General features: G+C 53.7%; 5 protein-coding genes and 1 long non-coding RNA gene across 9 annotated transcripts; 4 read left to right on the top strand and 2 right to left on the bottom strand.

Annotated features, from left to right (window-relative positions):
* Positions 1–78: 78 nt before the first annotated feature.
* pex7 (peroxisomal biogenesis factor 7) lies at positions 79–5,595 on the top strand. The gene is made up of 11 exons (XM_037243992.1): positions 79–200; positions 567–699; positions 763–820; positions 906–1,053; positions 1,124–1,201; positions 1,286–1,394; positions 3,014–3,120; positions 3,307–3,420; positions 3,506–3,561; positions 4,610–4,709; positions 5,006–5,595. Exons 1-11 carry the CDS (start codon positions 153–155, stop codon positions 5,081–5,083), a joined length of 1,029 nt encoding a protein of 342 aa, XP_037099887.1. The 5' UTR covers positions 79–152; the 3' UTR covers positions 5,084–5,595.
* On the top strand, positions 5,522–8,986 carry LOC119117627 (solute carrier family 35 member D3). The gene is made up of 6 exons (XM_037243990.1): positions 5,522–5,591; positions 5,966–6,018; positions 6,109–6,348; positions 6,955–7,165; positions 7,228–7,385; positions 7,448–8,986. The coding sequence occupies exons 3-6, from the start codon at positions 6,124–6,126 to the stop codon at positions 8,147–8,149; spliced, it is 1,296 nt and encodes a 431-aa protein (XP_037099885.1). The 5' UTR covers positions 5,522–5,591; positions 5,966–6,018; positions 6,109–6,123; the 3' UTR covers positions 8,150–8,986.
* A 580-nt stretch (positions 8,987–9,566) lies between these two features.
* Positions 9,567–14,591, bottom strand: txlnba (taxilin beta a). Of its 2 annotated transcripts, none has more exons than XM_037243986.1 (11): positions 14,468–14,591; positions 13,741–13,867; positions 13,619–13,670; positions 12,815–12,900; positions 12,619–12,747; positions 12,342–12,536; positions 12,152–12,271; positions 11,937–12,011; positions 11,003–11,095; positions 10,789–10,884; positions 9,567–10,710 (listed from the first exon to the last, which is right to left on the bottom strand). In XM_037243986.1, exons 2-11 carry the CDS (start codon positions 13,855–13,857, stop codon positions 9,802–9,804), a joined length of 1,872 nt encoding a protein of 623 aa, XP_037099881.1. In that variant the 5' UTR covers positions 13,858–13,867; positions 14,468–14,591; the 3' UTR covers positions 9,567–9,801. The 2 variants fall into 2 exon arrangements, with proteins under 2 accessions (XP_037099881.1, XP_037099882.1); XM_037243987.1 differs by lacking the exon at positions 11,937–12,011 and adding an exon at positions 11,824–11,898.
* LOC119117636 lies at positions 12,412–20,950 on the top strand. The gene is made up of 8 exons (XR_005096563.1): positions 12,412–12,542; positions 12,794–13,250; positions 13,322–14,780; positions 18,814–18,920; positions 18,990–19,222; positions 20,047–20,149; positions 20,263–20,578; positions 20,695–20,950. It is a non-coding gene; the product is annotated as an uncharacterized LOC119117636 (long non-coding RNA).
* nmbr (neuromedin B receptor) lies at positions 18,967–22,812 on the bottom strand. The gene is made up of 5 exons (XM_037243991.1): positions 22,264–22,812; positions 21,135–21,276; positions 20,411–20,626; positions 19,396–19,634; positions 18,967–19,289 (listed from the first exon to the last, which is right to left on the bottom strand). Exons 1-5 carry the CDS (start codon positions 22,668–22,670, stop codon positions 19,145–19,147), a joined length of 1,149 nt encoding a protein of 382 aa, XP_037099886.1. The 5' UTR covers positions 22,671–22,812; the 3' UTR covers positions 18,967–19,144.
* A 33-nt stretch (positions 22,813–22,845) lies between these two features.
* On the top strand, positions 22,846–26,832 carry gje1 (gap junction protein epsilon 1). Of its 3 annotated transcripts, none has more exons than XM_037244006.1 (5): positions 22,846–23,082; positions 23,158–23,715; positions 24,672–24,854; positions 24,922–25,119; positions 25,352–26,832. In XM_037244006.1, the coding sequence occupies exons 2-5, from the start codon at positions 23,686–23,688 to the stop codon at positions 25,547–25,549; spliced, it is 609 nt and encodes a 202-aa protein (XP_037099901.1). In that variant the 5' UTR covers positions 22,846–23,082; positions 23,158–23,685; the 3' UTR covers positions 25,550–26,832. The 3 variants fall into 3 exon arrangements, with proteins under 3 accessions (XP_037099901.1, XP_037099903.1, XP_037099902.1); XM_037244008.1 differs by having other exon boundaries at positions 22,848–23,082; positions 23,158–23,711; XM_037244007.1 differs by lacking the exons at positions 22,846–23,082; positions 23,158–23,715 and adding an exon at positions 23,722–23,827.
* Positions 26,833–27,549: the final 717 nt, after the last annotated feature.

Raw genomic sequence — 27,549 nt, 5'->3', positions numbered from 1 at the left:
TAAGAGTAAGCAATACAAGTGTTTGTTTCAGCTGAGTCTAGCAACATCTTGATGGAAACGCGTCCGTCAACCTCTGCGGCGCGAAACGATGGAGCGTAGCGGAGGTCGCCAGCAGAGGGCGACGACGAGTGAACTGCCTAAACTAAAGCGCCATGACGAAGAAGAAAGCCCGGAAAAAGACAAGAGCGACAAGTTTGGAAGTAACTCTTTGAATGTCCTCATTTTTGCTACTGTGGTTTCGTAAAAAACAAAAGTGACCATGCGATACGTCGTTCGGGGTGCGATTTCAAATCTGTGGGTGGAGTTTATGAACGCGACAAACTCGAACGTTCCAACATTTTGAGTTGTTGAGTTCCAAATGGTAACCGTTGCTAGATACAAAATGCGTTCTTTTCAAATGCCAATTTAACACAAAGAATTCTAATAAACGTGCGATTCGTTCACACGGAAGCGGCGAATCAAGCCCCCGTGAAAGTGGACTGGTATGCGCCAGGGCGGGCCCCTTTGGACAAAAGGTTGACGGTCAGGTGCCTTGATTGACCGCGACTGTTGTGTGTCGCGCACAGCCGAGGACGATGACCGCCGCTATGGCGACGAAGGTGTTCCGCAGCCCGGCTCGACACGGCTACGCGGTGGAGGCGTCGCCCTTCTTCCCTGGCAGGCTGGCGTGCGCCACCTCTCAGCACTACGGCATAGCAGGCACGTAGCAGCGGGCGCAAAGCTGACCTCTGACCCGCCCGCATCACCTCTTTGCTCGCGCAGGTGGCGGCTCACTTTTGGTTCTGGATGAAACGCCGGCCGGACTGCGCCTCGTTCGAAGGTAACACCTTTACCCGACGAAGCCCAAGTCAAGTTCAGCTGTTCCACTCAGTTTTTGTTTGACTGACATTTTGCGTGCGCGTCAGCTGGGAGTGGAGCGACGGCTTGTTCGACGTGTCGTGGAGCGAGGCCAACGAGCACGTGTTGGTGGCGGCCGGTGGCGACGGGAGCCTGCAACTGTGGGACGTTCATCACGGCGCCCCAATCGGGCTGGCCAAGGGGCACGCGCAAGAGGTCATGAGCAAATTGGTCTTGTGCAATTGCCAGGCACACAACGTCCCAACGGAAACGTCCGTGTGCACAGGTCTACGCGGTGGACTGGAGTCAGACGAGAGGCGACGACGCCATCGTGTCGGGATCGTGGGACCGCACCGCCAAAGTAGTGCGTGTGCTTTTTCTGCGTCCTGTCTTTGTGTGTTTGGCCAATTTCCTGCTGTCACTTGTGACCTTTCACCCACTTCTCCAGTGGGACCCCATCCTTGGCCAATCGCTGAGCACTTTCACAGGTCACCAGGGCGTCATCTACAGCACCATTTGGTCCCCTCACATCTCGGCGTGCTTTGCTTCATGCTCAGGTGATGCGCACACAAGGGGATGTCATGGAAATATTTCAGCACAAGGGGGCACTGTTGACAAGCTAGAGTGCGTTGCTGAGCGTTATCAGCACGGGGCGGCTGGCGTTATCTGTCGGCAAAGTGGATTGAATGAATGTTCCAGATGAGATCTGGTGCCGTTTGTTAATCCGCGTGCGCGCTTTGATTGCACGCAGTCGTCAACACTCGCATGAACCCTGCCTCGTCCATTTGCATGTTTGAGTGTGTGTGTGTGAGAGAGAGAGAGAAAGAGAGAGGGTGGATGATTGTGCGTGTCTGCGATGGATGAATTTGACACACGTATGATGTCGTTTGCATTGTGCACATGCTCAACTGTGTGTGTGTTCCTTGGCGAGCCGCCGCCCACAGGCGGGCAGGGAAAACGTCCGCCACTGCGGTTTGCCTTGAAGCGGCGCACGTGCTGAAAATGTCAGCTATCGCAACCCGGCAGCTCGCTAAGCCGCTTGCGTTAAGGTACCGTCGCGAGCGCGCGCTTTGCTTGTGCAATTGCTTGTGCAATTGCTATCAAACGAAAGGTCAGAAGCCCCCAATGTGCATGTGGTTGTGTGTGCTGCTAGCAAGCTATGTGTGCTGAGAAAGATTAAGTGACAAGGTGGCAGCGTCACCCCCAACTTGATTTGGCAGCTAAACTGTCTCAGGGCGTGTCTACTAAGGCTGCCTTTTCGTTTTTGTTTTTTCTTAGTGGCTCAGTCTGCAATCGGGCCTGGCTTTTTGTGCGCCAATCAGAGGAGCCCGCGTTTGTCCACTGTGAGAAGCAGCGCACGTTTGCGGCCGTGTGCTAACGGCAAGCTCACGTGGAATCCAATCGTCCCGAGCTGCGCTCTCTTCGACTTCCCGCGGCTAATCCCATCTCCGCTCGGAGAAGGACATCCGAGCGCGGCGTGGTGTTGCGTGGGCGGTCGTGGAAAAACGGCTTTGGAGAGGTCGGGGACGTCGTGACCCGTCGCTGCACCCGGTGGTGTCAAACGCCAAGAGGGAGGGGGCGCAAGCGGCTATGGCCGTTTCAGCCATCTCTGTCAAATGGAAAGAGCCCAAAAGAAAGCAGAAGGCGGCCGGGCACGAGCCGTGCGGGCCGAGTCCAAGCTTTGGCTTTGACCCTCGTTGAGGTTCTTGACGACGGCGTCTCCGTCGGGCTGTCCCGGCAAGATGGCCGCCGCCCTCGACGGCTGCCGTCAGATTTGAGCGTCATTTTCCTTCCGTCGCGCCGTGGCTTTCTTTGGGTTTCGTCGACATCCCCCACGGCGGCCGCATCTCGGGAAAAGTGCCGACGGTCGGGGTGAGCGAAATACGGGGGAGAGATTTGCGAAGGAGCCGAGGGTCGCCGGCGCACGCCAGCGAAAGCGCCAGACGGGGATGCTGCGGCGGCGATGTAGGTGCCGTTCAGCCCGGAAGTGCCTCTTTGGGCTCCGCCCTCCCTGGCAAATGTTCGCCCTGTGGGCGATGGACGTCATCTGCCGCTCGCAAGAAAGCCTGCACACGCGCTTAAAGGCACATCCGCAACTTCCGCCCTCCCTCCTTTCCTCCCTCCCTCTCTCCCTCCCTCCCTCCTCGTGTGTGTGTGTGTGTGTGTGTGCGCTCAGGTGACGGGACACTACGAGTGTGGGACGTCAAGGCCGGTGCATGCCGATTGGCGGTCCCGGCGCACGACGGCGAGGTCCTGAGCTGCGATTGGTGCAAATACGATCAGGTGACTCGCTCATCGGTGCCATTGCCAAAGGCCTAAGCGGGCCTTGATTGACGGCCCGGTTTCACAAGAATGTGGGGCCTGGCCTCGGGGGCCGTTGCGCCACTTTTGCCGTCTCCAAGCGTCGGCCACAGCTCTCACCGGGTTTGGCACCTCTTGTCAGCGAGCGATAACGCGCTGTGTGCGCAGAATATCATGGCGAGCGGCTCGGTGGATGGCAGCGTGCGCGTTTGGGACCTGAGGAACCCCAGACGGCCCGTCAATCAAATGAGAGGCCACACCTCCGCCGTCCGTCGAGTCAAGGTGGGTGGCCGGATGATGGCGTCCGCAAGACCTCATCATGTGACACGTCTTTCTTCTTTGACACGTGCTTTGTGCATGTGTTCAGTTTTCTCCTTTTAGCGGCAACACGTTGGCGTCCTGCTCGTACGACTTCACCGTCAGGTGAGAAGCTGCGCCTTTGCTTCTCGAGCCAAGCGCACTCGCTCCTCTCGCAAACACTCGACGCATTTACGCCAATCGCTGGCAGGTGACAATGGGAGGCAAATGGTGGATTAGCATGGGAAAGAACCGTGCACCTTTAAAGACCTCTTTGTGATCACGTTTGGCAACCTGCTTGAACTTTGTTTTGGTGATCAGAGCGCAAACGTACGGCCAAAGAGAGCCGTCGCCTACTCGTGATGAGCAGCTTGCGCGCTAAGCCTCGCTCGCGAACGAGGGTGGAGCTGGAGTGCGTGTCTCTGCCGAAGAACGGGAGGAGTTTTGGATTGAGGACAGACAGCGAGCAAGCGGCAAGACAAAAAGGCTTGCCTGCAGACACCAGCCAACAGCAATCACACTAATTGAACCACTTTCTTAACTTTATGTGCGAGCGTGTGCGCGTGTGTGTGTGCGCGTGTGTGTGCGCGTGTGTGTGCGTGTGTGTGTCTGCGTGTGTGTGCGTGTGTGTGTGTGTGTGTGTGTGTGTGCGTGTGTGTGTGTGCCCGCCCGCCCACCCGCCCTTACGCAGCAAACCTTCCCTCCAGATTCATCCACTTTGCAAATGTGATTAAATCAGAGTGAGCGACTGGACTGACTGCCTTGGGCCTGCCTCTATTGCGCACGCACGCCCGCCCGCCCAACTCTGGGCAAAATGCACTGCTGTGGGTCATGTAGTGGCAGAAGTCCAGTCCTTGCTCCGAGTGAGCTGGCCGCGAGACGGCCGCAAAGCGCTCGGAAAGCATTGATGGCTTGCGGCGGCGCAAACGTACCAAAAACGTTCAAACGCTTTCACTCAAGCTTTCAAAAGTCTTCCAAAAAGCTTCACCCCCAAATTTTAGTCATGTGTACTTGCAGAACAAGTGGTGCTCACAGTTGAAGAAGCAACAAGCCAGCAAGTGTTTGTCGTGGCCACTTTAGGCCCCAAAGGCTTAAAGGGAACTCTGCCCGCGTGTTGGGAAGAAGGAAAAAAAAAACACCGCCGCTGACCTGTGCCACTTTTGTCCTCTTTGAGGTTCTGGGACCGGACAAGGGACGGCGCCCCAGTGGACACCGTGGAACATCACTCGGAGTTTGTGTGCGGATTGGACTTCAGCCTGCACGTACCCGGCCAGGTATCTGCGCCCCAGCTAGCTCGGAGACGAACGCCACCCTAGCTCGACAGCATGCTTTTCCTAAACATCACGCGACCGCGCCGCAAATCGCAGCCGTTGCTCACTGTGCGAAAAAGGAAAGGGCTTCTTCGGCAAGATCGACTGCACGCGCGCCTCCGATGCTGACGAGGGATCCATCCATCCATCCATCCATCCATCCATCCATCCATCCATCCATCCATCCGCGGAGTTCTTTGGCAGTTGACCAATGTCACTGCATGACACCGTTGGCGTAACCTTTGGACTGCCGCCTTTAGGTGCTCGACTGCGCCTGGGACGAGACGGTCAAGATCTACACACCGCCGAGTTTGTCTGCCGGCGCGGCGCGCCTGTGAAAAGGTCACGCCCCCGATGACACCCCGACGCTGCTGTGTCATTGAGTCCCAGCGGGTCTTGCAACGCTGAGGGAGCCCAAGGCGGCAGCGGTGGGTGAGAAAGGCAAACGGATGGCACACGTCCAGCTCCCCGACTGTTAGCGGACTCGACTGATGGAAGCTTCCGTTTGGGACGGCTCGGTGCTGGCCGAATGCAGCTTTGGAATGTTCATTTGCACATTGGAGATGTCCAAACGAGAGCTTCTTCTTCAACTCTTGCGCACAGCGTTAGCGGGCTTGGTGTGTGCGTGTGCATGCGTGTGTGCGTGCGCGTGCGTCAGGCTCCTAATGGAAGTGTTTGATGTTTCTGTTCAAATGAGCGTCTGCTAATCTTGGAGCAACAATAAGCCCCCCCAGTGGGCCTGCTGCTAATCTACTGGCCGGGTTAATTGGAAGCCTGCCCCCCACCGTCCCCACCACATTACCTCAGTGATTTCCTGATCAACATTTTCAATTAAAACTATCAAAGGTAACTCGTTTTCATTGCCGTTTATAGTCGGGCTGGGCTGGGCTGGGCTGGGGTGGGGTGGGGTGGCGGCACCCCTTCCTCCCTCCTCTTCCTCCCTCCTCTCCCTCTGCAGCATGTTGCCTCGGCTTCCAGGGGATCCCTCATATTCCACACCCCCTAAACTTGGGCGTCAGAGGAAGACTGCATGTGTGTGAAAATGAACGTTGCTTTGCTCGTGCGTGCGTGCGTGTGCGGGCGCCTCTACCTATGCGAATTGGAGCTTATGGGACTGGTTGAGTGACTGTAAAAATTTGAGTTTGTGTGCCAATGGTGATGCGCTGTAGTCTGTTTTAGCGCGGCTGTTTAACCGACCGCCCGCCCGCTGTCTTTCCAAGGAGCCTCTCCGACACTAAAAAGAAAAAAGGAGATTGCGCGTGCGCCTGTCGGGGTAGGAAAGGTCCCTCCCCCGAGCACCGGAGCCCCCCCCCTCCCCCCCCTCACTCACCCCGCTGCGGCGCTGCTCCGCTCCGCTCTGAAGTTTGCTCGGCGGACGATGGAGGCGGTGCGCGGGCGATTGCCGGGCATCCTGGTGGCGGTGGCGCACGGCGTGTTTTCGGGGAGCCTCAATATCCTGCTCAAGTTCCTCATCAGCAGCCTGCACTTCCGCTTCCTCACGCTGCTCCAGCTGTGCACGTGCAGCGCTGCCGCGATCGGCCTGGAGATCCTCCGGAGGCTTGGGAGGGTCTCCGTGCCCCCCTTCAGCCTCAGCCTCTCCAAGGTAAGGCCGACTCAACTTGCACACGAGCACCCGCACTTGTTCAAGTTGTAATGCGGCGGCGTGACAACTTAGGGCTCGTCGAGCCAAGTGGTGATGATGATGATGATGAAGCTCGACACTTACGTCTGTACTTGATGCTCTTTGTCTGTGTGGCCGAGAAAGTGTCCTCCGCCAACTTGCACTTGCCGCAACATAGCTCACGTTCAGCTCTGCGGGCGCAAAATCGCGTCCGACTCATTTGTGGATTTATTGATCGCGCATAAATCCACGGATCGTAGCCGTTAGCACATCTTCCTCCTCCACATCTTCATCGTCACCACTTCTGCACCCGCGCGTGCGCGCGCTTCTGTGAGATGCGCGTGCTTTCGTGTGCGCGTGTCAATTGGACAAGATTTGAATGGGAAGACGCAGAGGCTCGCTCCACTTGCAGGCCGGGTGCGTGTTGGAGTGGCAAAAAAAAGTTCTGTCCTCACGCTCTCTCATGACTCGGTGAACCTTGTCGAACAGTTTAATATTGACTTTGGTTTTGTGGCATAGCTGGAAGAAGCGCCACTTGATTGCTCGCTCGCTCGCTCGCTCGCTCGCTCATCACCCATCATTTTGCAGGAGTTTGCGCCGGTGTGCATCCTGTCGACGCTGCAGTCGACGCTGACGCTGTGGTCACTACGCGGCCTGAGCCTGCCCATGTACGTGGTCTTCAAGCGTTGCCTGCCGCTCTTCACGCTCGCCATCGGCGTCTGCGTCCTCAGGAACGGCGTCCCCTCGCCCGGCGTGCTCACCGCCGTCGCCATCACCACTGGGGGCGCCGCGCTCGCCGGTAAGCCGCCTTATGGTCACTCACTTGACCATGCAGTAGTAGCAGCAGCATCTCTGCGACAGGGGCAGGAGACCTGAGCGGCGACCCATTTGGATACGTGACGGGCGTCCTGGCGGTCATCATCCACGCGTCATACTTGGTCCTCATCCAGAAGACCAGTCTGGACAGCCAGCACGGACCCCTCACCGCGCAGTACGCCATCGCCGTGATGGCCACCCCGGTAGGGCAGCCGGCGTGCGTCGACGTCTGAACGCTTCCTATCCATCCACTTGTTCCTGTCAGGTCCTACTCGTGTGCGCTGTGGTCTCATCAGACGCCGTGGCCATGTGGTCATACCCCGGCTGGAACGACGCTCGCGTCGTGACCCTGTTCCTGTCCAGCGTGGCCATCGGCTGCGCCATGAACTTCACCACCTACCACTGTACCTACCTCAACTCGGCCGTCACCACCAGCTTCGTGGGTGTGGTCAAGAGCATTGTCACCATCACCGTGGGCATGGTGGCCTTCGATGACGTGGCGCCAACCGCGCTCTTCGTGGGCGGCGTGGTGGTCAACACCGTGGGTTCCGTCACCTACTGCGTGGTCAAGTTCTTTGAGATCAGGAAGAAAGGTTCCTACGAGCACCTGGAGGGCGGCACCAAGGACGCGGCGGTCCCACCCAGTGAACCCGAGCGCCACAAAGCCTCACTCGGGGGCGATGCCCACCCGGTGGAAGCAGGTGTCAACCGTGGGGCGGGGGAAGCAGGTGTCGACCCTGGGGCGGGGGAAGCAGGTGTTGACCGTGGGGTGGGGGCTGTGGCCTCCCGCCTGATGATGGAGAAGAACGCGGTGGAGATGCGAGGGGAGCGCCTTCACAAGGAGGTCGTTGGCGCCGCTTCGGAGCAGGCAGCGGGGAACTACGTCGGGGTGTGGCGCTCCATCAGGCAGATGCACGTCACCAAGGACGATGGGCTGATCGAGAACATGGAGCAGGAGAGCCCCTGAAGGCCGGCGAGCCGGCTAAACGCGCCGCGCTTCCTGTTAGCGTCAAAATAAAAGCCCGAGACGAGACGGAGAGAGACACCACGAGTCCTTTGGGTGAAAAGCTAAACAGCAAACGAAAAGCGTCCAGTTGCTTGCCGAGTCCGACGGGGCCGCGCCCTTTTGTTTGTTTGTTTGTTTGTTTGTTTGTTTGTTTGTTTTCCTCGCAGATGCCTCCACTTGGGTTTGGCGAGGCTGAGCGAAATCTCGGCCGTCTCGAGAGCTTTTATGCTGACGCTGACAGGAAGCGAGGTGACGACGTTGCTAGCTAACGCTGACGGAGCGCAACGAAAGCTAAGGTTTGCGTGAGACCTGCGCGGCTGCCCGCGCTCCAGGCCTTACTTTCTAAAAGGAAATAAGAAGCTATGATTGCTATTGATTTTTCTCAGACATCTTTTAACGCTACAAGATGAGCGAGCGTAGGTGACGATGAGCAACATCAAAACGCCCGCGGCCACAGCGTGTGTGCGCCCGCCCGCCCGCGCGCGCGCGTGTGTTTGAGCACCTGCGTGTACAATTGTGTGCTCGCTTTTGTCTGCCTTTGTATGTGCGTGCGCATGTTCCTAATTATATTTGCCTCTGTATGTGCACGTGTTTCTTTGCGTGTGTGTGCACTCGCCATCAGCGAGAGTGCCAAAAGTAACCTTGTTGTGACACACGTGAGAGCTATCGAGAGCAGGTTGCCTTGGATTGAAGTTTGTCCTGTGTGTTTTGGTGAAGAGGAAATGTTGTCCGCATGATGACGAGCAGTTATTCCTGAATCCTTCATTAAAAATAATGACGTGTGACGTGCAGCTGCCACGGAACAAGATGTCGTTTGTGTGTGGAGGAAGAAGGGGAGCAGAGAGGAAGGAGTTGCAGAAAAAAGCAAGCACGCGATGTTCCCGCCTGGGAAAATGGCCACGTCGGTGTAAGCGTCGGCCCTGCAATTTTCCTGTCGACGCTCGACGACGACACTGACGAGCCAGCCATCCCCTTGCAGTAAATCTTTCGGCTTTCACTTTCCTTAGCCACCAATCTCCCCCCTTTCAAATTGGCTACCGTTCTTTTTGTACTCTGATTGGTGCCTTGGAGCAAAAGTTATTTGCCGGGCGGGACGGCAGCAAAGCGCAGCACAGCACGCACGCTGACACGTCGCAGGGTGGCGGTTTGAACCCCGGTTTAGCTTTTTGAAGAGCGAGCGATTGTCGAGAAGGCCAACGCTTCCTCGACTACGGGGCCAGGCTGGCGCCCAGTCCGCCGTTTGTCCATAATCAAACTGACGTTGGCCGGCGACCAATTTGCTGCTAGTCTCCATGTGACACTGATTGGCTGGCGACCAGTCCAGGCCAGCGTGTCCCGTGCCTCATGCCCAAAGTTAAACAATCTCTCTGCGCCGAGGGAAAAGTCAAAGAAAGTAAAGATTTTATTGCGATGACGTTTTGTTGCTTCTCACAATGAGCTTACGTTTGAAAGTTACACCAAGAAAGAACGGCCTTGGCTTTTCCCGGCGGTTGTGTCTCCTTTGGTGCAACAGTGCCGTCTAACGGACAATTGGACACGTTGCAGCCTCTCTCGCGCGCTCTCGTTCTCTCGCGCTTTCTCTCGCTCGCTCTCACAGCCAGACTCGAAGCTTCTCAAAGGTTCCTGTTTCTCTTTTTCTTGTTCTTCTTTGTCTCCTTCTTTGGGGGTCCCAGTGCGTGCGGCGTGGTCTCCTGGGTGGGCGGGGCCTCTGCTCCTACATGCTGGAGGTCGCATGTCAAGGGCAACATTTTGACCTCAGTCATGACCTCTGAAGACGGACGAGTGTCAGGTCCTGGCGTCATTTTTGCTTTTGATTCAGCTTCTGAGGTTGACTGCTGCTCTGGTTTCACTAGTGGCTCTGTTTCTTGATTTACTTCCAGTTGAACGTCTGGTTCCGGTTTCACCTCTGGTTTTATTTCTCGATACACTTCCGTCGCATCTTCTAGTTCTGCTTTTACGCCTCGTTCTGGTTTTACTATTGCTTCTGGTTTCACTTCTGGCTCTGTTTCTTGATTTACTTTCAGTGGAACGTCCGGTTGTGGTTTCATTTCTGCTTGTGCTTGCTCTTTTGGTTTAACTCCTGCTTCTGGTTGCCATTGGCAGTTTTGCTCCGGCGGAGGCTGGCTTTTGTCGAAATGTCCAAACGCGACCAGCTCGACATCCAGGTCGTCTGGGGGGTCCACTTCCTGTTCCCGTTCAGTGCCGTTAGACACCTTCAAGGACTCCGCAAACTCTTGCAGTTTGACTTGCTCGGCTCTCAGCCGCCGCATCTCCTCTGTCTCCACGGCGTGGCACTCGCGGTCGTCATTGTCGTGGTTTTCCCGCGCGGACGCCGGCTCGGCGTCGGCCCGGCAGACATTGTCGTGGATTTCCCACGCGGACGCCGTCTCTGCATCGCCTCGGCGGACGTCTTTGATTTTAGCGTACAGAAGTATCCTCTCGTCTTGAAGAGCTCGACACAACTTCTCCAGCTTGTGGATGGTCGCCAGGAAAACCTCGTAGTCTTTGCCTTTCTCGCTCCTCTGCGGAACCGGAGGACGGCGGCAGCGGCAGAGTGAGAGGGCGACAAGCTCACGCGTCCAAGCGCTCGCGTGACTCACCTCCTCCAACAAGTCCGTCAAAGCTTTGTTGCAATTCTCAAACCTCGACTTCCAAACGTTTGACTCCTCCTCCAACTTCTTCATCTTCTCCGACATCTTATGGACAGACAGAAGCGCGCGAGGTCAATGTGTCACGGGACCCCCGATAATGCCTCCGGGCTCGCCACGCTTTGGCTTTCGACAAAAGACCAGGACAAACACGCAACGTAGGCACCTTTTCCATCTCGTGCTTGAAGCGAGCGTAGACTTCATTGCTCTTGGCTAATGTGGTCTGGAACTCATCAAACCGTTTGGAGTAGAGCGCCAACTACAGGGCGACAAGATTGTCGAGAGGTCATCGAGGTCTTTCACGCACGCGCGCAGACATTTGACTGCACTCAATATTTGAGGAGTGAATAAAAAATACACAAATGAAGCACTTTGACGCTAATTAGTACGTATGCTTTGTCCAGTGGTTGCGAATTAAAAACACATTCCTAATGTTTCTAGTTCGACGCTAAATAGTCAAAGAACGTTTTTGTATGGCAGTGGCAGGAGAAGGAGCGCAGTGTCTGTCCCCACTCCCCCCCCCCCCCCACTGGCCAATTTCCGGCGCATTCGGCGATTTGGAGCGCTTTGGGGTGGGGGTCGGTTGGGGGGTGTATTCACGTTTGTTGTGCTCGCGCCGAACCCGTTTTAACGTCAACGTTTGAGTCAGCGGCTGAGTTCTTGTGTCATGTGCCGCTCGCTTGCTGCTCTCGCTCTTATTTTGAAGAGCCACGTCACGTGAGCCACCTCGTTCGCAGCCTCCTTGTTTCCACCTGCTTCGCAGCCTCCTTGTTTGCACCTGCTTCGCCTTGCGGTGGCACTCGACGACCGCTGTTCCGCCTTATCCGAGCCGTCTGTAAGTCTTGCGCTATGATTAGGATGGGGAAGTCCACTCGGCCGTTTTATGTACTGGATGACCAGGGTTCGAATTTGATTGGGATTTGGATTGTCCCGGCCCGGTGCGTCCCGAAAGCTGTGGTGGGCGTGTCCTCCGCTTGCGTCATTCACCTGCGCGTGCATGCCGGCGGCGTGTTGGCGTATCGTGTGCGTCTGCAGCTTCCACTCAGCCGCCTCGCGCAGCAGCTGGCGAAAGAGAGCAAACGCGTGACCGTCTTATTTACCTTCTTCTTCGTGCTCAGTTCCTCCTCCTTCATGGCGAAGCACTTCCGGGTTTTGTCCACCGCTTCGGCCAGCAGCTGCGGCGTAGCGACACGGCACAAACTCGCAGACACACACACGGAAGGAAGGAAGGAAGGAAGGAACAAAGCGGCGCGGCACGGCACGGCACGGCACGGCACGGCATGGCGTTCAGCCCAAAAACGCCGAGACCACTCACGTATTCTTTCTCGCGTTGGTGTTTCTGTTGCGCGTCCGCCAGCAGTGCGTTGGCCTGATCCAGCTTGGCCGAAGTCAGTTGCTGTTGGAGGTCGCGGTGGTGGTTGATCTTCTCTAAACTCTGAGCGCACACACGGAATCATGAGCTGGGGCATGGTGGCATTGTTGACGCTTTTCTCTCTGTGATTGACCTCCTCTCTGCGCTGACACTGTTCCAGCAGCGAGTTCATTTTTTGGCTCAGCTTGGCGTTGTCCTCGCACAGTTTTTCATTTCTGGCGCTGTGCTGCTGGATCTGCGCTTGGATTTCTGTAAGTGACGTCTGGAAGTGAGCAGCCATTTCCGATCGCTTCTCCTCGTCCTCACGACAGCGGCGCAGGGCTTCGTCCTTTGGGTGAGCATGAGCACGCTGACGTTACAGCGGCGCGTTGCGTGCGTGTGTGTGTGTGTGTGTGTGTGTGTGTGTATACCCGCAGTGAGAAGTAGTGGTCTTGGACATCTCTGCACAAAGTTTCCAATTGGCTTCGCTCTGCCTGCAGGATGCAAATGTTGTCGCGTAGACCTTGAACCACCCTCTGCTCGCCACGCTCACGCAGCAGCTGCACGCACGCACGCAAGCGTTAGTTGACAGTGCACGTTTTTCAGCAGCCGAAGAGGACGTCTCACCAGCTCGGCGTGTTTACTCATCAAATGGTCAAGTTTTTCCTCAGAAGATGACAAAGCGCTCAGACTGTCTGCAACACAAGCAACCTCTACAAGCACAACCGTCGGGACAACGGCGACATTGAGAAAGGACAAGCGCCTTTGGAGCAGCTTATCGGTGACTCTCATTTCTCCCGACATGCACGAACGAGTTGTTGTCCGGAGCTTGTCAATGGACTTGGTGGCAGTAGCGGCTGCGTGTATGCTCGGGTGTGTGTGTGTGTGTGTGTGTGTGTGTGTGTGTGTGTGTGTGTGTGTGTGTGTGTGTCCTATTTTGGCAGGACAATGACCACAGGAGTCTGTTTTGAGGCTACTACACATGGAAATTCCTGAGAGCCAAGATGCCGCGGATCTCCGTTCACAACGGCGTCCAGACAAGTAGGCGCTGGCAACGAGAGCTGTGAGTTGGCGAGTTGCTCAGGAAGCCCATTGAGCAGAGTAACCGAGCTGATTCTATCTGGCTCGACACAGGACGTAGACCTGCGTTTGTTCTCCGGATGAGCCATCCACCAGACGTCCGCCGCAGATGCTGTCTCGGACGTTGTGGGGGAGGAACCGTCGCCTAAATTCTGCCGCTCTACGTCGGGGAGTCTCCCGCGCGCGGCAGCAGAAGAGCGCAACAGGAGATCGCGATCAAAGCGCAACCCCGCGCCAGTCGAAGATAACAGAGATGCCGGTCGTTAGCGACGATGACGTGCGGAGAAATGAGAGCCGCCCGCCGCTGCAAACGGCAAGTCACGCCGACGACGTCCACGCGCGCGGTGGCACCTGACTGGACGCCGGTCGTGATGTCACGGTGCGCGTCCGCCTCCATCTGAAACTGTCACATGACACGCCACTTTGACCACTGTGAGGCCATCACGCCTGACGCTAACATCACAAGGGCTAACCTGAGCCTTGGCGCTGACAATCTCTTTCAGTCTCCTGCCGAACTCCTCCATGGGGTCGTCGGCCGCTTCCCCGTCTCGCGGGCGAGGCGCTAACACCTCGGTGGCTTTCACCGACATCACGGGAGCGCTGAGGAGGAAATAGCAATGGAGTCACGTGCGCGTGGCCCGAGCACCAGTGAGGTGGCGACAGTAGCCGACAAGAGCCAAGCTAAATTAGGAAATTTGTCGGTGCTCGGCACGATGAAACATGACAGCTGCAGCTGTTTGGCCACCACAATAAGTACGACACACGCCAGCCGACTCTCTTGACCAGGAGCTTTAAAGTCAACTTTTGCAGGGCCGCTTGACAGCAAATCTGAGCTATTCCACAAAGAAGTATTTCCCCAAAAGCCTTTCACAGTTATCCAATGCAAATTCGGAGCAGTTCAGAACACAAACGGCTCTAAAGAACTGGCCAGCCAGCCGGTCGGTCGTCTCTCATCTCTCTGCAGGATGTGTTTTTTTGCCACCTCAGAATTACATCTCGCCGAAGGTTGTCACGAGCCCGAGCTATGTCATTGTAATAGTAATCGATAATAATGTTCGTGTATAAAGTCATTTTCTGTGCTACCCGTCGAAAAGTAGACTCACCTGTCCAAATTGGAGTTATTTTCTGGACGGGATTTGTTGAAGAGGTGTGTGTGAGATAAGTTTCATATAAAAAAAAAACAACAACACGAAAGCTTACCAGGTGAGAGAAGCGAAGGACGCCTAGCCATGTAGACGAAGAGGAAAATGAAGGCGACAGCTGAACCGCTGAAAATAATCTGATCGGCCCCACCCACTTTCTGGCCTCGCAAGCGTTAGCCTGAGGTGAAAGGTTTAAAAAAAGAAAAAGAAAAGTGGTCTATTTTCGTTCACTATGTTGACGATTTCATGACGTCACGTCATAGCACCAAGAAGTGCGGAATTGTTGCATCTCTCGTGGTGGCCACTTGGTGGAAGCATTCAGTTACGATGCTCACTTGGGGGAAGGAGGACACGTGATGGGGAAGGCTCAGGTAAGTGTTGTTACACCAGTGCTTCTCAATCATTTTCTGTAATGCCCCCCCCCCCCGCCTCCCCAGGGAGAAGAAAACATTTCGCCCCCCCCCCCCGTTATTAACATTAAAGAAAAAACAAAAAAGAAAGATCAACTTACAATAAAGAATAACTATTAATAACATTGTTTTTTAGTCTGTAACAGAACAGATTCAATGTGCATCACTTTGCCTGATATTAAAAGATAAATTATAATTATTTAAACTATAAACATTCTTGACCAACTGCCATTTTATGCTGACAAAAATACAATAAAATATGAATAAACATTCATAATATTAAATAGCAGCAATAAATAATATTCAATTGAAAGTAATCAGCACCTCAGGATCACAATAGATAAAACATTGTAACCTACAAAACAAAGATGAATAAAACAATTTGTGCTGTTTTTTTTTAAATCAAAATGATGTTGCATGACGGAGACCATATCGACGGCTGCAGGTAGTATCAGCTCTTCTGCAATGGTGTGTTTTTGTTGTTGTTGCACTGAGCAATTTGGTACGCTGCTTTATATGATGCTTACAGTGCTTGCTGATTGACTGAAGTAGCATTCACTAAGTGGGATGATTGTTGGCAATATTCAGCCCGTTTTCGCTGAAAAACCTCAAGCATCTTATCAGCGTGATTGGGGTGCAATGACATTAAGTGCCGCCTTCATTTATTTGGCTTCATACTGTCCGCTGCCAACATTGTAAGGCACAGTAAACACACCGGTCTTTCCTCGTCTCCCATCGTAGTCACACTGAAGCCGAGCGCTACGTACGCTTCGTTATATTTCCTGCTCTTAGCGTTCGTGTGACTCTCAATTCTCTTATCTCCGTCTCTCTCTGCCGTTCTTTTCAGCACTGTTAAATATTTATCCATGGTGTCCCACTGCTTTTTTATCGCCTGCTCTGTGCTGTGTGCGTATGATCCGTAGAGCAGTGTTTTTCAACCGGGGTGCCGCGGCACACTCTGCAAAATATTGTCAGGGGTGCCGTGGGAAATTCTCCAATTTGTGCGCCTGTGCGGTGTAGCGCCCGGCACCGTAATCATATCTTCCATATCAGAAGGTGGCAGCAGCAGGTAGCGATTCGCCTTGTGCTTGCAGACGAGAAAATTGGTGACGCATGGATGCAGCGGCAGGTATATGGGATGCCCATGCAGGTAGCATTGCTAGCGACGTTGTCATTGTGGATAGCGAGACGAGTCGATAGTGACAGTGATGGAGAAGTTTTTTTAAGAGAAGAAATGCTGACACTGTACTCAGCACACACTGGTGTGCCGTGAGAGACGTTCAGCGGTGCCGTGGGATTGTCAAATATTAATTACGGAGCGCATTGTAAACAGGATCGCCAAACCACTGGTCAGTTCGCGCAAGGCCTGGTCAGCCACTTGCTAATCGTGCATGCGTGGAGAATCGGAGAATCTTGAGATTTCATATTGTGTCGGTCTGATTGTATTGCATCGGCACATATTCAGTTTGTGTGTGTGTTGCTGTGTGCTTTTGCTAACAGTGACAGACACTATGACGGTTGTGGTGCGTTTGTGGTCCAATGGAAATCAGAGTATGCAGTTCAACCGGAGAACCTGGATTGGTTATTTTTCACATCCATAAAATAAACAGTCAAGTCGAGACACCTCGACTGTGATAGCCACTCAGCTGCTGTCAGAACAGCAGAGCGTCTTTAAAAGTGACTTTGTTCTTATTGTTGCAATATTTATAGACCTAGTCTAAAACAGTAAACAAAATCACGTTGATTCTTTTATTTTAATCACAATCACTTTAAATAGTTTATTTCTTACACCGTCTAAAACCTTTTTAAAAAACTGTCACTTTTATTTTAAAAAAGGAATACAATCTAAAGAATATTTAGTATTTATTTCTATTAAATTATTCGACTCTCCATACATATATATATATAGGAATAGGACTTTACGTCTTTCGTTGTAATATAACTGATTTTAATATAGGAACATAACAGATTTTTGTTGGCGGTGTGCCGCGAGATTTTTTCCAATGAAAAGGTGTGCCGTGAATGAAAAAAGTTTGGGAAACACTGCCGTAGAGCGAATATTCACTCCTCTTACTCTTACCGCCACTCCCATCTACTGCAGTGGATGTCTAATTACCCTTTAATCTCGTACAACCAAAAGAAAAGCATGTTCCCTGGTGTCACACGCGCCCTACTTGGTACCGCCCCCCCACTCCCCTCCTCCAGGGGGGCGCGCCCCACTATTTGAGAAGGACTGCACTAATCAAACACGAGCACAAATAATACATAATATGAAAATCAAAAGTAGATGTCCAAGTCAGAGCGAAGGGCTGCCAGAGGAGCCCTCTGCTATCCTGGCTATGGAGGTTGAGCTGCAGTTCCCCCAACCTGAATTAGCCCACAAGAATCCAGATAGCCGCTGTCAGCTTGGGTGCCACCTAACCACCTCCCCGGCCGGGGAGGGGGGGGAGAGAAAACAAAACAAACTCCGGCCGAATCGGCCACTCCAAGTTAGTTAAAGGCCATGTCATAGAAATGTGTCTTTAAACGTGTCTTAAATGTTTCTACTGAGGTAGCAGTCCTAATATCCATTGGGAGGGCATTCCAAAGCTCTGGAGCCCGGATAGAAAATGCTCTAGACCCTGCAGACACTTTCTTGGCCCTCGGTGTCGCTAAAAGGGTAGCGTTTTGCGAACGAAGGTTACGAGACGGAGCATAAGGAACAACTAGGTCGACGAGATACGAAGGCGCTAAGCCATGCAATGATTTATAGGTTAATAGAAGAACCTTGAAGTCACATCTTAAATGGACCGGGAGCCAATGTAAGTTGGCTAATATTGGGGTAATGTGATCAAATTTTCTTGTCCGTGAGAGCAGCCTTGCAGCAGCATTTTGTACTAACTGTAGACTTTTGATGCGGGACTTAGGAAGACCAGAGAATAGTACATTACAGTAGTCCAGGCGCGACGTGACGAACGCATGTATAATAGTTTCCGCATCACCGGTCGAGAGGATCGGACGAATCTTTGCAATATTACGAAGGTGAAAGAACGCAATTCTGGTTATATTCTTAATGTGCTTTTGAAAGGAGAGAGTTTGGTCAAACATTACCCCGAGATTAGTTACAGTATCGCTCTGAGTGATAGTACGGTTATCTATAGTTATAGCGGTTTCCTTGAACAAGTGTTGAAAACGAGTTGGACCAATTATCAACATCTCAGTTTTATCTGGGTTAAGACGAAGGAAGTTGAGAGACATCCATTGCTTGATCTCCGCAAGGCATGCCTCAAGATTACAACAATCACGCGGATCTGTCATCGATAATGGCATATATAATTGGGTGTCATCCGCGTAGCATTGAAAACTAATATTATATTTACGTATTATGTCCCCAAGCGGGATCATATAAATATTAAATAAAATTGGTCCGAGAACCGATCCCTGTGGGACACCACACGTAACATTATAGAGCTCAGAGGACGCATTGCCATGGACCACTCGGTGCGTCCTATTTGATAGATAGGAATGGAACCAGCCTAGTGCTGACCCTGAAATACCAACACAACTTTTAAGACGCCCTAATAAAATATCAAAGTCTACAGTGTCGAAGGCAGCACTAAGATCGAGTAGTAACAGTACAGATGAAGTGTTTGAATCCATAGCTATGAGGAGATCGTTAGTCACTTTAGCAAGTGCTGTCTCAGTGGAATGATTAGCTCTAAAACCAGACTGAAAAGAGTCATATCGATTATTGGCGACCATGTAATCATTAAGCTGCTGTGCTACTACTTTTTCAAGAAGTTTTGCTATAAATGGGAGGTTTGAGAATAATTGTCAATTTTTGTCTATGTGAAGCCCTTTGAGACTGCTTGTGATTTAGGGCTATACAAATAAACTTGACTTGACTTGACATGTGTGTCTTGTCCCAGCGAAACGCATTCACTCCAAGAAAGCTTCTTTGTGCTTGTGAGTATGCAAGTGTCTGCTTTGTTTTCTGTTTTCTGGCTTGCCACAGATAACAAGGTCAGCCTCACCCGGAGCAAATCAAAGTTGCGTTCTCTCCCTCCCTCCCCCCCAGCGCACGAGTGGCGTCGTCTCTTTCTTCTGCGCAAACGGACGGAAGTTGCATTTAATATGGCTTATTTTAGCACATGCTCACACCTTCATACTGACTTTGTGCTCTTTTATTAGGACTGAGACGACACAGTGATATCAGCAGCCAAAGACCGGCGGAGTGCGGTCACCGCCATCAAGCGGAACCGACGAGGCAATTCATCCCATTTGAGAGCTTCTTCGTCGATGCGCTGATTGGTCCGAGCGTCACGTGACCTCATCCCGCTCGCCGGTCACGCTTCCTGCCTGCTGCCGACGGTGGGCGCGGCCTTTTTGACGGAGGTCAGACGGACGTGGGACGTGCTGTACAGGTAGCTGGCCTGACGGTCGGGACGCACGACTGCGCCGCGCCCTGCCCCGCCCCCGCAGCGCAGCTGACTGACACACACAAAATCGCACATCGCGTCAGAGGGCGGCAAATCCTTCTTCTTGGAGCGTTTCAATAGTTTGATTTTGAGCTGTTTTTTCTTCAAGCGGTCCAAACCTGTTGAAGTGTCGTCGGAAGCTGTCGCTCAGCAGGTAGAGTGCGAAGGGGTTGACGCAGGATGACGAGAAGCTGAGGATGCGAGCTAGCAGCGTTAGCACCAGGTGCGCTAGCGACAGGTCCATCTGCTGGTAGCGGAAGGAGCGGTACAGGTAGAGCACGTGGTTGGGGAGCCAGCACAGCGCAAACAAACCCACGAAGACCAGTACGATCTTTGCCAGCCGCTTCCTTGTCTCCATCTGCCGGGGGGGGGCTCGTTGTTAGCGTGGGTAGAGACGGCGAGCAAGCGTCACGTCGCCGCCGTTTGGCCACTAATTGACCTCTTTGGGTTGATTTTTTTACTGCCGCTCCTCCTCGTTGGTCCCCCGGTCTAACAATATTTCAACTCCTTTCCCTTCTTCATCTCCCACCGCTCATTCGTGATCTTTTATTTGACCTTCTTTATGGCTCCACTTCATGTCTCCATGCCAGAAAGGTCGCGTTATGTCAGAATGGGGGCTGCTCACTTTGTTGGGCGCAACTGAAGCCGCACGAGTATTGGGCAGGGAAGGGGCTCAAAGTTAGGCCAGGTTGGGCCGGGCCGGGCCGGGCCGGGCGACCGTTTCAGGCTTGGCTTGTTTTGCCTCATGTACGTTTGACATGTCTGTGCAGGTGTCCTACTGTGATTGAGTGGACTAGGTGCTCTCCACTTGCCACCTCCCAACATGACATTTGAGTTGAAGGAATAAAAAGATGAGACGCCTGCCTGCAAAAGGTCGCCCCATCATCAATATTCCTCAAGTGGCCGGCACTACGTACGCCGCTCCTCGTCATTGTCGCCAACACGGGACCAACGGCATCGACTTGTACGTGTGCCTTTGCTTTTAGGCGCGAGTCCGAGGCGCCAGAGGCGAGCGTCGCTACTGAGAGGGCGGTGGCGACGCCTCCCTTCTGTGCGGTGGATGAGGACGCAGCATCTCATGCACACGCACGCACGCACGCATGCATGCACACGGGGGAGTGGGCGGAGTCTGACCTGTCTCTTGGTGTGCTCGCTGACCTCGCCTGGCATGTCCCGCGCGCTGCGCACCAGCGTGCGCGCAATATGGTAGTAGTACACGGAAATGATGCTCAGCGGGAACAGGAAGTAGACCAGGAAGAGCATGACGGCGTGGACCTTGGGATGCGTCTGCTCAGACAGAGGGTACGGCACGCAGTTGAGGAAGCTGGCGTTCTCGGGGCCCCTCTGACCCTGAGAGAGCGCACAAAGAACAACTGCAAAGTGTCTGACATGACTTGCGTGTTGCGTTTTGGTCGCAGGTATTGCTCCTGCTTGACTTTTCCCGTCGCTGGCCGCCTTCTCTGCTCATCACTTCATTGGAAATCTCAAACTGATTCGAGTTCCTCCGATGACAGAAAGCGTGGAGGGATTGAGGAAGACAACGGAGGCGACAGAAGGGAGGGACGAAGGTAAGAGACCGTCCGTCACTGAGCGGGTCGTCGATCGAGTGAGGAAAAAAAGAGCAACTCCTTTCAAGTCTTACCCCGTTCTGCTCCGGTATGCCCGCTTTTTTTTCCTCAGCGTCCAGCAGCTCAAAAATTTGAACCAGCCAAAGACGAGCACAAAAGGAAGCGAGCGACAGCAAACGGAACAAAGAGCAAATTCCCATTGCAGAACCCAAATGATAAATGACATCAAATGCACCTCGGCTCCCGTCACGGCGGCATTAGCACGGGCGCCACACCACACCACGCCTTACCTGCATGGATACCACCTGGGAAAAGATGGCCTCGGGTACGGCGAGCAGGACGGACAGCAGCCAGATGGCGGCGGCTTTGGCGCAGGTCCGCAAAACGGCGCCGGACGCCTGGATGTCCATGGGCTTCACGATGGCCTTGTACCTGCCACGCACACGTGCGCCAGGGTCGGTCGCCGGTGCGCCCGAACCGACGCCGGTGCGTCAATACGCTAGCTTGCCTTGCGTGTCTCACATTGTTCACACCCTCTTTAAGAAAATAATAATAATGCTGCCGCTGCACTCAAGCGTGTAAGTATGTCGTTGGCTTTTCAAGTCTATGTAACTTTCACTCCGCCGTTTCGCGTAGGTGCACGCTGACGACGTATTTGTCACGCGCTTCTCCGCCTGAGGTGATGGTGCTCCCGTCGTTCCATCTGTCACTCGTGGTCTTCGTCACGCCTTTTTCTGCTCGCTCTCTGGTTGTTCCCCCTCCCGCTCGCTCGCTCGGAGGGCGTCTGGCGTCAGCATTTACCCCATTAGGAGCTTAATTACGGGCGTGTGTGTCGGGCGCACGCGTCGTCGGCCTTTCCGCCGGAGGGATGGGATCACGTGGTCGTCAGGAAATAACATCTCATCTTGCGCCGAAGGTCGCCCTTTCTTCGGGGAGAGCGCGCCATTGACACTCGACGCAGCGCAATTACCGGCGCGTCAACGGCAACAAGATGATTACGACGGCCCGATGAGGACACGGAGAAGAAGATCGCTGCTTTCCTTCCTTGAACGCATTGTCAGTGTAGAGGAGACGTATCTGCCACCGCAGCGCTTTGCAGAATGAGGAAACGCGGGTAGTTTTGCCAAACTTTGCCAAGACGTCTTCAAAAGAGCGGCAGTGCTCACACTTTTAAGTTGGCTCAAATTGCATAACAATGACTGACGCGGCCTTTAGTAGACCCCTTTAGTTGCTGTCATGTGTGTCTGTTTGTGTTAGCTCATGTTTGTCTGTCCGAATAAACAATACATGTCGATAGTCTCTTTCATTTCCATAAAATGACGGTGCAGATAATGAAAGAAGTCAAGGATATGATGATGAGGATCCTGAGCTGATGAGGACAAGTGATCGACGAGAGCCCGCCCACCCGCACGCACTTACCTGTCGGCGCTGAGCGCAGTGAGCGTGAAGACGGACACGCCGACCGAGGTGAGCTGCACAGCGGGCAGGAGCTTGCAGGCGACCTCGCCGAGGATCCACTCCTCGGAGAAGAAGCGGAGGGCGTCGACTGGCACGCAGGTGACGAGCAGCAGCAGGTCTCCCGCCGCCAGGCTGCTGATGAAGATGTTGGGCACGCTTCTCATGGCGCTGGTGCTCACGAAGATCTTCACCAGCGTCACGTTGCCCAGCACGCCCACCAGCACGATCAGCGTGTACGCCGAGGTCATGACGCCGCGTACGGCCGCATATGCGCCGTCCGAGGACGCCCAGCCCTCGCCCCCGGCGCCGTCGGCAGGATCATCGCTGGAGTTCCCGGCTTCCAACTGGGACAGAAACTCGTCGGCCATCGCGACTGGATCAAGTGCAGGTGCGTAAAGATGCGCGCGTAAAAGTGCGCAGGAACTTGGTTCAGGCTCGTGCTGAATGAGAAGAACGCGCAACTGGTAGGCGCGTCCCGACGAAGGTTCCTTTTATGTCGGTGGCGCCCGCGCGCGCGCACACCAGAGCGAGCGAAGGAAGCATGCTTAATTCGCAGATTTTCCGTTCTCTGCTCAACGTCGTCTTTTTGCGCGCCTACTTCAGCTATAACCCCTGCTCAGTCTTCTCATCCCACTTCGTCGATTCATTGCGAACCTCGTCACAGTCGTCAAGTTAAAATGGAAAGACAATTCCACACAGGATCGGCGGATGCACATGTTCAGATTAAGCCAATCCGGTGGAACCAAATTGGATTTTTTATTTTTCCCATGCAGTGCAAGAGTGAATAATAATAATAATAATAATAATAATTCATTAAATTTGTATAGCGCTTTTCAAAAACCCAAAGACACTTAGATAGATAGAAGCCTATTCCCTCTCTGGCCCATCCCGAACCTTTAATTTGATTTGTAAGACGCAGCAGAGCGGCCCTGGTTCATATTCCCATCCCCGAGTCCCAAACGCGTACCCCCCCCCCCCCCCCCCCCCCAACACAGCTTCCTCTTCCTGAGTGTTTGTCCATTACCGACCGGGGTCACATGACCGCACCAAAAGGCTTTGTCACACGCCGGAGTTGGGGCAACACGCGCAGGAAGCCGCGGTTTCGGAGCGCCACAATAAGAGCTTCAAACGGGAGACCGGGCCCGCTCCGCCAAGGTCGGCGTGACTTGTAGCGGGGCTCGTTTGCGCAGGGACGCGCCCGTCCGTCCTTTGGCAGAAGGGGGGCGGCTCGGTCGGGGCCACCGGCAGCGAGCGGCTCTCCGCGCGATTGTGAAAGGGCCGGCGGGAAGTGGGCCGGACGTGGCGCCTCAACTTGACCCCGGGCTCCACGGCGCCCCGGACCGGCATGCGTTTGGGACCTGCGAGTGGAAAAAAGAGGGGGGGATGAACAACACGCCGCCAGGATTACGGTTGGTGTGTGGACTTGACTTTTCTTTGCCGCTAAGCGTAGTGTTGCTTTGCTTCGGCGGGACCTCGTTGTTTGGCGGCTTCGTCAATGCTCTTCCAGAAGTATTTGCAGTGCAGGGTGTGTTGTCGTCGCTTTCTGACTTTTGTGTTTTCCTCTCACCGTTCCGCCGGCCGGTCGCGTCGCGTCGCCTCGTCAGGGGCGCCAGCCTCGAGCTCGACTGGATGGCGCCAATTTGAGCGTTGACGTGTGTTGCGTGCGAGCGCAGGACGAACGGACGGGAGGCCGGCCAGCGGGCCGGCCGGTCGGGGGAGCCCCGGGAAGACGTTGCCCGGGCCCAAAGAGGCCCGCGTTGTGTCTTTGTCGCATGTTTGTGGTGAGCGTTGGAGGTTGAGTTTTTCGCTGACAGAGTCCTGTGGGGATTAGAATGCAGGGAGCAGCCAGCCCGCGGGGCCATTGTTGACCCTACTGTGTCCACTGAGCGAGTCAATTGATGCAGATAAAAGGCCCCCAAATATGCATTGACACGGGCTTTGCATGGGGACGGGCAGGCAGAGGGCGGTTGTGCGCCCGCTGCCACGTGGGCCCACAAGTGCCCCGGACGCAGACCAACGGCCCAAACATGTCCTTAAACTACATCAAGAACTTCTACGAGGGCTGCGTAAGTCACACCGACGACATCTGTAAGGGGGAGGCCGGCCGTGGAGTGAGACTTAAGGTGGAAGGGGGGGGGGGGGGGGGGGGTGAGCGAGGGCAGACCCAAAGCAAAACAGTGAAACCGGGCTCAGGAGGAGGTTGTTTGATGGAGGGAGGAGGCTCTGTGTGGCACGCTGAAAAGCTTTCAGCTGAGGGCCAACCAAAGAAACATTCACGCGTCCGGCCGTCCGGCCGGGCACCCCCGTCTGTCCGCTCTTCTCGTCCGTTCGTCCGTCCGTCTGTCGATGCCTGCGCTTGTGCCTTCCAGCTCAGGCCTCCGACGGTGATCGGCCAGTTCCACACCTTGTTCTTCGGCTCGGTGCGGATGTTCTTCCTGGGAGTTCTGGGCTTCGCCGTGTACGGAAATGAAGCACTGCACTTCAGCTGTGACCCGGATCGCAGGGAACTCAACCTCTACTGCTACAACCAGTTCAGACCCATAACGCCGCAGGTACCGAAGACGGGCTGACGTGGGCGCAAATCTGCTGGATAGAAATGACAATGCGACCGCCTGGCAGGTGTTCTGGGCTTTGCAGCTGGTCACGGTGTTGGTTCCGGGCGCCGTGTTCCACCTCTACGCCGCCTGCAAGAACATCGACCAGGAGGAGATCCTGGAGCGACCCGTCTACACCGTCTTCTACATCATCTCCGTTCTCTTGCGCATCATTTTGGAGGTCATCGCCTTCTGGCTTCAGAGTCATCTCTTTGGCTTCCAGGTGTGAAAAAGCGCCACAGTGAGTGTTTGCTCCGCTTTCAGTCACCCAGGTCGTAAACTTCAGTGGATCGCCGTGACCCGGATGGCCGACGATGGACGTGGAATGGGCGCCGAGTTCTTCTGTGCAAAGCGGCGGCGCTTTTGTCTCAAATTGCCAGGCCTTGAGCGTCGGAGGGTGGCGAGGCTCGCGGCAAAATCCAACCTGAGCGGCATCCTTTGTGTGTGTGCCTCAGGTCCACCCGCTCTACATGTGCGATGCCAGTGCGTTGGAGAAGACCTTCAACGTGACCAAGTGCATGGTGCCTGAACACTTTGAGAAAACCATCTTCTTGAGCGCCATGTACACCTTCACCGTCATCACCATCCTCCTGTGCGTGGCCGAGATCTTTGAGATCCTCTGCAGACGACTGGGCTATCTCAACAACCACTGACACCAACCGCCGTCGTTTCTCTCGGGTCGGGCAAGTGAGAAGTAGTCCGTCTTTGCCCGAGGGAGCTCACCCCACGGGACAAGCGGGAGGACAAAAGGAACGCGTGGCGTACTTTGACGACGGGACGCCCGCTCATCCCTCAAGAAGCTTCTTGGCTCCGGACCACAGGTACCTGTGTGTGTGTGCGTGCGTGCGAGCGGGTGGCCGTCTCCAGCCCATCGCGACCTTTCCCACATCGACAGAAAGACACTTGTAGATAGGACCCAAAAAGGACTGTGATGACTTTCAAGTATTTCAAGTTTGACAGAAAGGCTTTGTGTACTTTCAGATAGTTTTTGTCCCGAATCGTTGTTTACGTTCAAATCACAATTGACCGGTCGTATCTGTGGGAAAAGATTCAGTTGAAGTGGAATCGCGGACTCGTCTGAGCTTATGTATTCCATTGAACAACATTGAGTGTTTGCGACCCTTTGGCGCACATTTACTTCTTGTCAATGTCAACGCTTGACTTTTATTTCCTTCATCAGACATCCATCCAACTTTTGGTTGTGAAGGTTTCATCTGTCTTTCATCTCAGGTACAAACTCGCATCAGCAGACAAAAGCGGCTCGATCACTTTGTATGCTCTCAAAGGCGCCGCTGTTGTTTCCTTGCGCATGTAAGCGGATGCTGGTAGGATTTGCTTGCTGCTCAGCCAAACCGCCACATTGTGACATTGTTCATTCACTCTGCGGCGCTCCAAACAAACTCGCATTTAAAGCGGCACGCTTCGGGTTGAAACGATCCCAATCCGTGATGATGAGTCGCGGGTTCCCAAATACCCTGACTCTAACCTGTCTGGCGCTAAGCTAGTCGCGATTCTTTGCGGTCGTTTTGCGTGCGTGCGTGTGCGCGTGCCGCGCGCGCACGTTTGTGTCGCTGGCGGCTGCTATACGTACATCTTCATTCTGGCTTCACCCACATCATCCCCTACTCGGGGCATCGCTAGCCGCTCATCAGCCGACACTCTACCGAGGAGATGGCCTCGCGTCGCATGATCCAGTCACCCAAACGCGGCGACTACTACCTCAGCGACTGAGTCGATACCATCGAGGTGCTAACGCAACTGATCCCTTTGACGTGCTCAACGGCGAATAGCTTCAACTTGCTCATGTAGCTGGCTGTTAGCCCAGCAGCTTCAATATGTTCCTAATTTATTTCAGTTCATTGTGAATCACCTATAGACGTGTGGAATGAGTGACTGATTCATACATTTCAAATAAATCCGAATTTTTCATATTGGACTTCTTTTGGTCTTTGTCACTTGCTTGATTGTAATAACTGCTTCACTTCACCATTGATGCTTATTCAAGTCCTGAAGGACCGTGTGCACCATAGATCGAGCTGGTAGGGACATATTTGGGGAATACAAAGTAGTCCCTACCAATATTTACCATAGCAAAAATCGATATTCATAGAATATTTTAGTATACTACGCAGTGGTTGCATTCGTTCCAAACAATTTGGAATGAGTTGTTTTTATGAGCGGTTCCGAGATTTATTCGGAGCTATGACGACAGGTGGCGCTATTTCATTGGCTGCAACAGAGTCGGTACATTAGTTCCATTTAAGAATAGAATAGAATAGAATGCCCTTTGTTGTCATTTTACGATGCAATTGTACAACGAAATTGGAGAGCTTCTCCTTTTCCAGTGCAGTGAGAATGTAGAAAAAAGAAATCCCCAAAAATAAACGTAACAAAAATGAAGAAGTATAAAGGGGCCGTAATGAATAAAAGTGAAAGAATCTTATTTACAATATATACTATATGGCTATTTATATAAACATGAAATAGGTAAGTACAGGAAGTAAATAATAGTTATTGCACATCGTGTAATGCCGGTCAGGTAGCTTCAAGCGGAGGAAGAGGTCCATGTTGGTGCTGACCGACAGTGGCAACGCATCTGAGCTCATCTGTGGCTAAACGTAACCGCTCTTTCAAAGAGCAGGAACGCAGCGCG

The sequence above is a fragment of the Syngnathus acus genome, chromosome 24 (genome assembly GCF_901709675.1).
Source record: "Syngnathus acus chromosome 24, fSynAcu1.2, whole genome shotgun sequence".
Classification (NCBI taxonomy): Eukaryota; Metazoa; Chordata; class Actinopteri; order Syngnathiformes; family Syngnathidae; genus Syngnathus; species Syngnathus acus.
The sequence above is the reverse complement of the archived record's forward strand: the minus strand, read 5'-3'. Positions and strand labels throughout refer to the sequence as shown.

Bases quoted from the DNA above. Each gene is read 5' to 3' on its own strand.
- pex7 (XM_037243992.1), top strand. From the start codon at position 153: ATGACGAAGAAGAAAGCCCGGAAAAAGACAAGAGCGACAAGTTTGGAA. The intron at 821-905 runs GTAACACCTTTA...CGTGCGCGTCAG, and splicing joins GGACTGCGCCTCGTTCGAAG to CTGGGAGTGGAGCGACGGCT. The intron at 3,121-3,306 runs GTGACTCGCTCA...CTGTGTGCGCAG, and splicing joins ATTGGTGCAAATACGATCAG to AATATCATGGCGAGCGGCTC.
- LOC119117627 (XM_037243990.1), top strand. From the start codon at position 6,124: ATGGAGGCGGTGCGCGGGCGATTGCCGGGCATCCTGGTGGCGGTGGCG. The intron at 7,166-7,227 runs GTAAGCCGCCTT...TCTCTGCGACAG, and splicing joins TGGGGGCGCCGCGCTCGCCG to GGGCAGGAGACCTGAGCGGC. The intron at 7,386-7,447 runs GTAGGGCAGCCG...TGTTCCTGTCAG, and splicing joins TCGCCGTGATGGCCACCCCG to GTCCTACTCGTGTGCGCTGT.
- txlnba (XM_037243986.1), bottom strand. From the start codon at position 13,857: ATGTCGGTGAAAGCCACCGAGGTGTTAGCGCCTCGCCCGCGAGACGGG. The intron at 12,272-12,341 runs GTCAATCACAGA...GTGTGCGCTCAG, and splicing joins AGTGTCAGCGCAGAGAGGAG to AGTTTAGAGAAGATCAACCA. The intron at 12,012-12,151 runs GTGAGTGGTCTC...GCTACGCCGCAG, and splicing joins ACCAACGCGAGAAAGAATAC to CTGCTGGCCGAAGCGGTGGA.
- nmbr (XM_037243991.1), bottom strand. From the start codon at position 22,670: ATGGCCGACGAGTTTCTGTCCCAGTTGGAAGCCGGGAACTCCAGCGAT. The intron at 21,277-22,263 runs GTAAGTGCGTGC...TGTGCGTGGCAG, and splicing joins ACTGCGCTCAGCGCCGACAG to GTACAAGGCCATCGTGAAGC. The intron at 20,627-21,134 runs GTAAGGCGTGGT...GCGCTCTCTCAG, and splicing joins CCCAGGTGGTATCCATGCAG to GGTCAGAGGGGCCCCGAGAA.
- gje1 (XM_037244006.1), top strand. From the start codon at position 23,686: ATGAACAACACGCCGCCAGGATTACGGTTG. The intron at 24,855-24,921 runs GTACCGAAGACG...ACCGCCTGGCAG, and splicing joins TCAGACCCATAACGCCGCAG to GTGTTCTGGGCTTTGCAGCT. The intron at 25,120-25,351 runs GTGTGAAAAAGC...TGTGTGCCTCAG, and splicing joins GTCATCTCTTTGGCTTCCAG to GTCCACCCGCTCTACATGTG.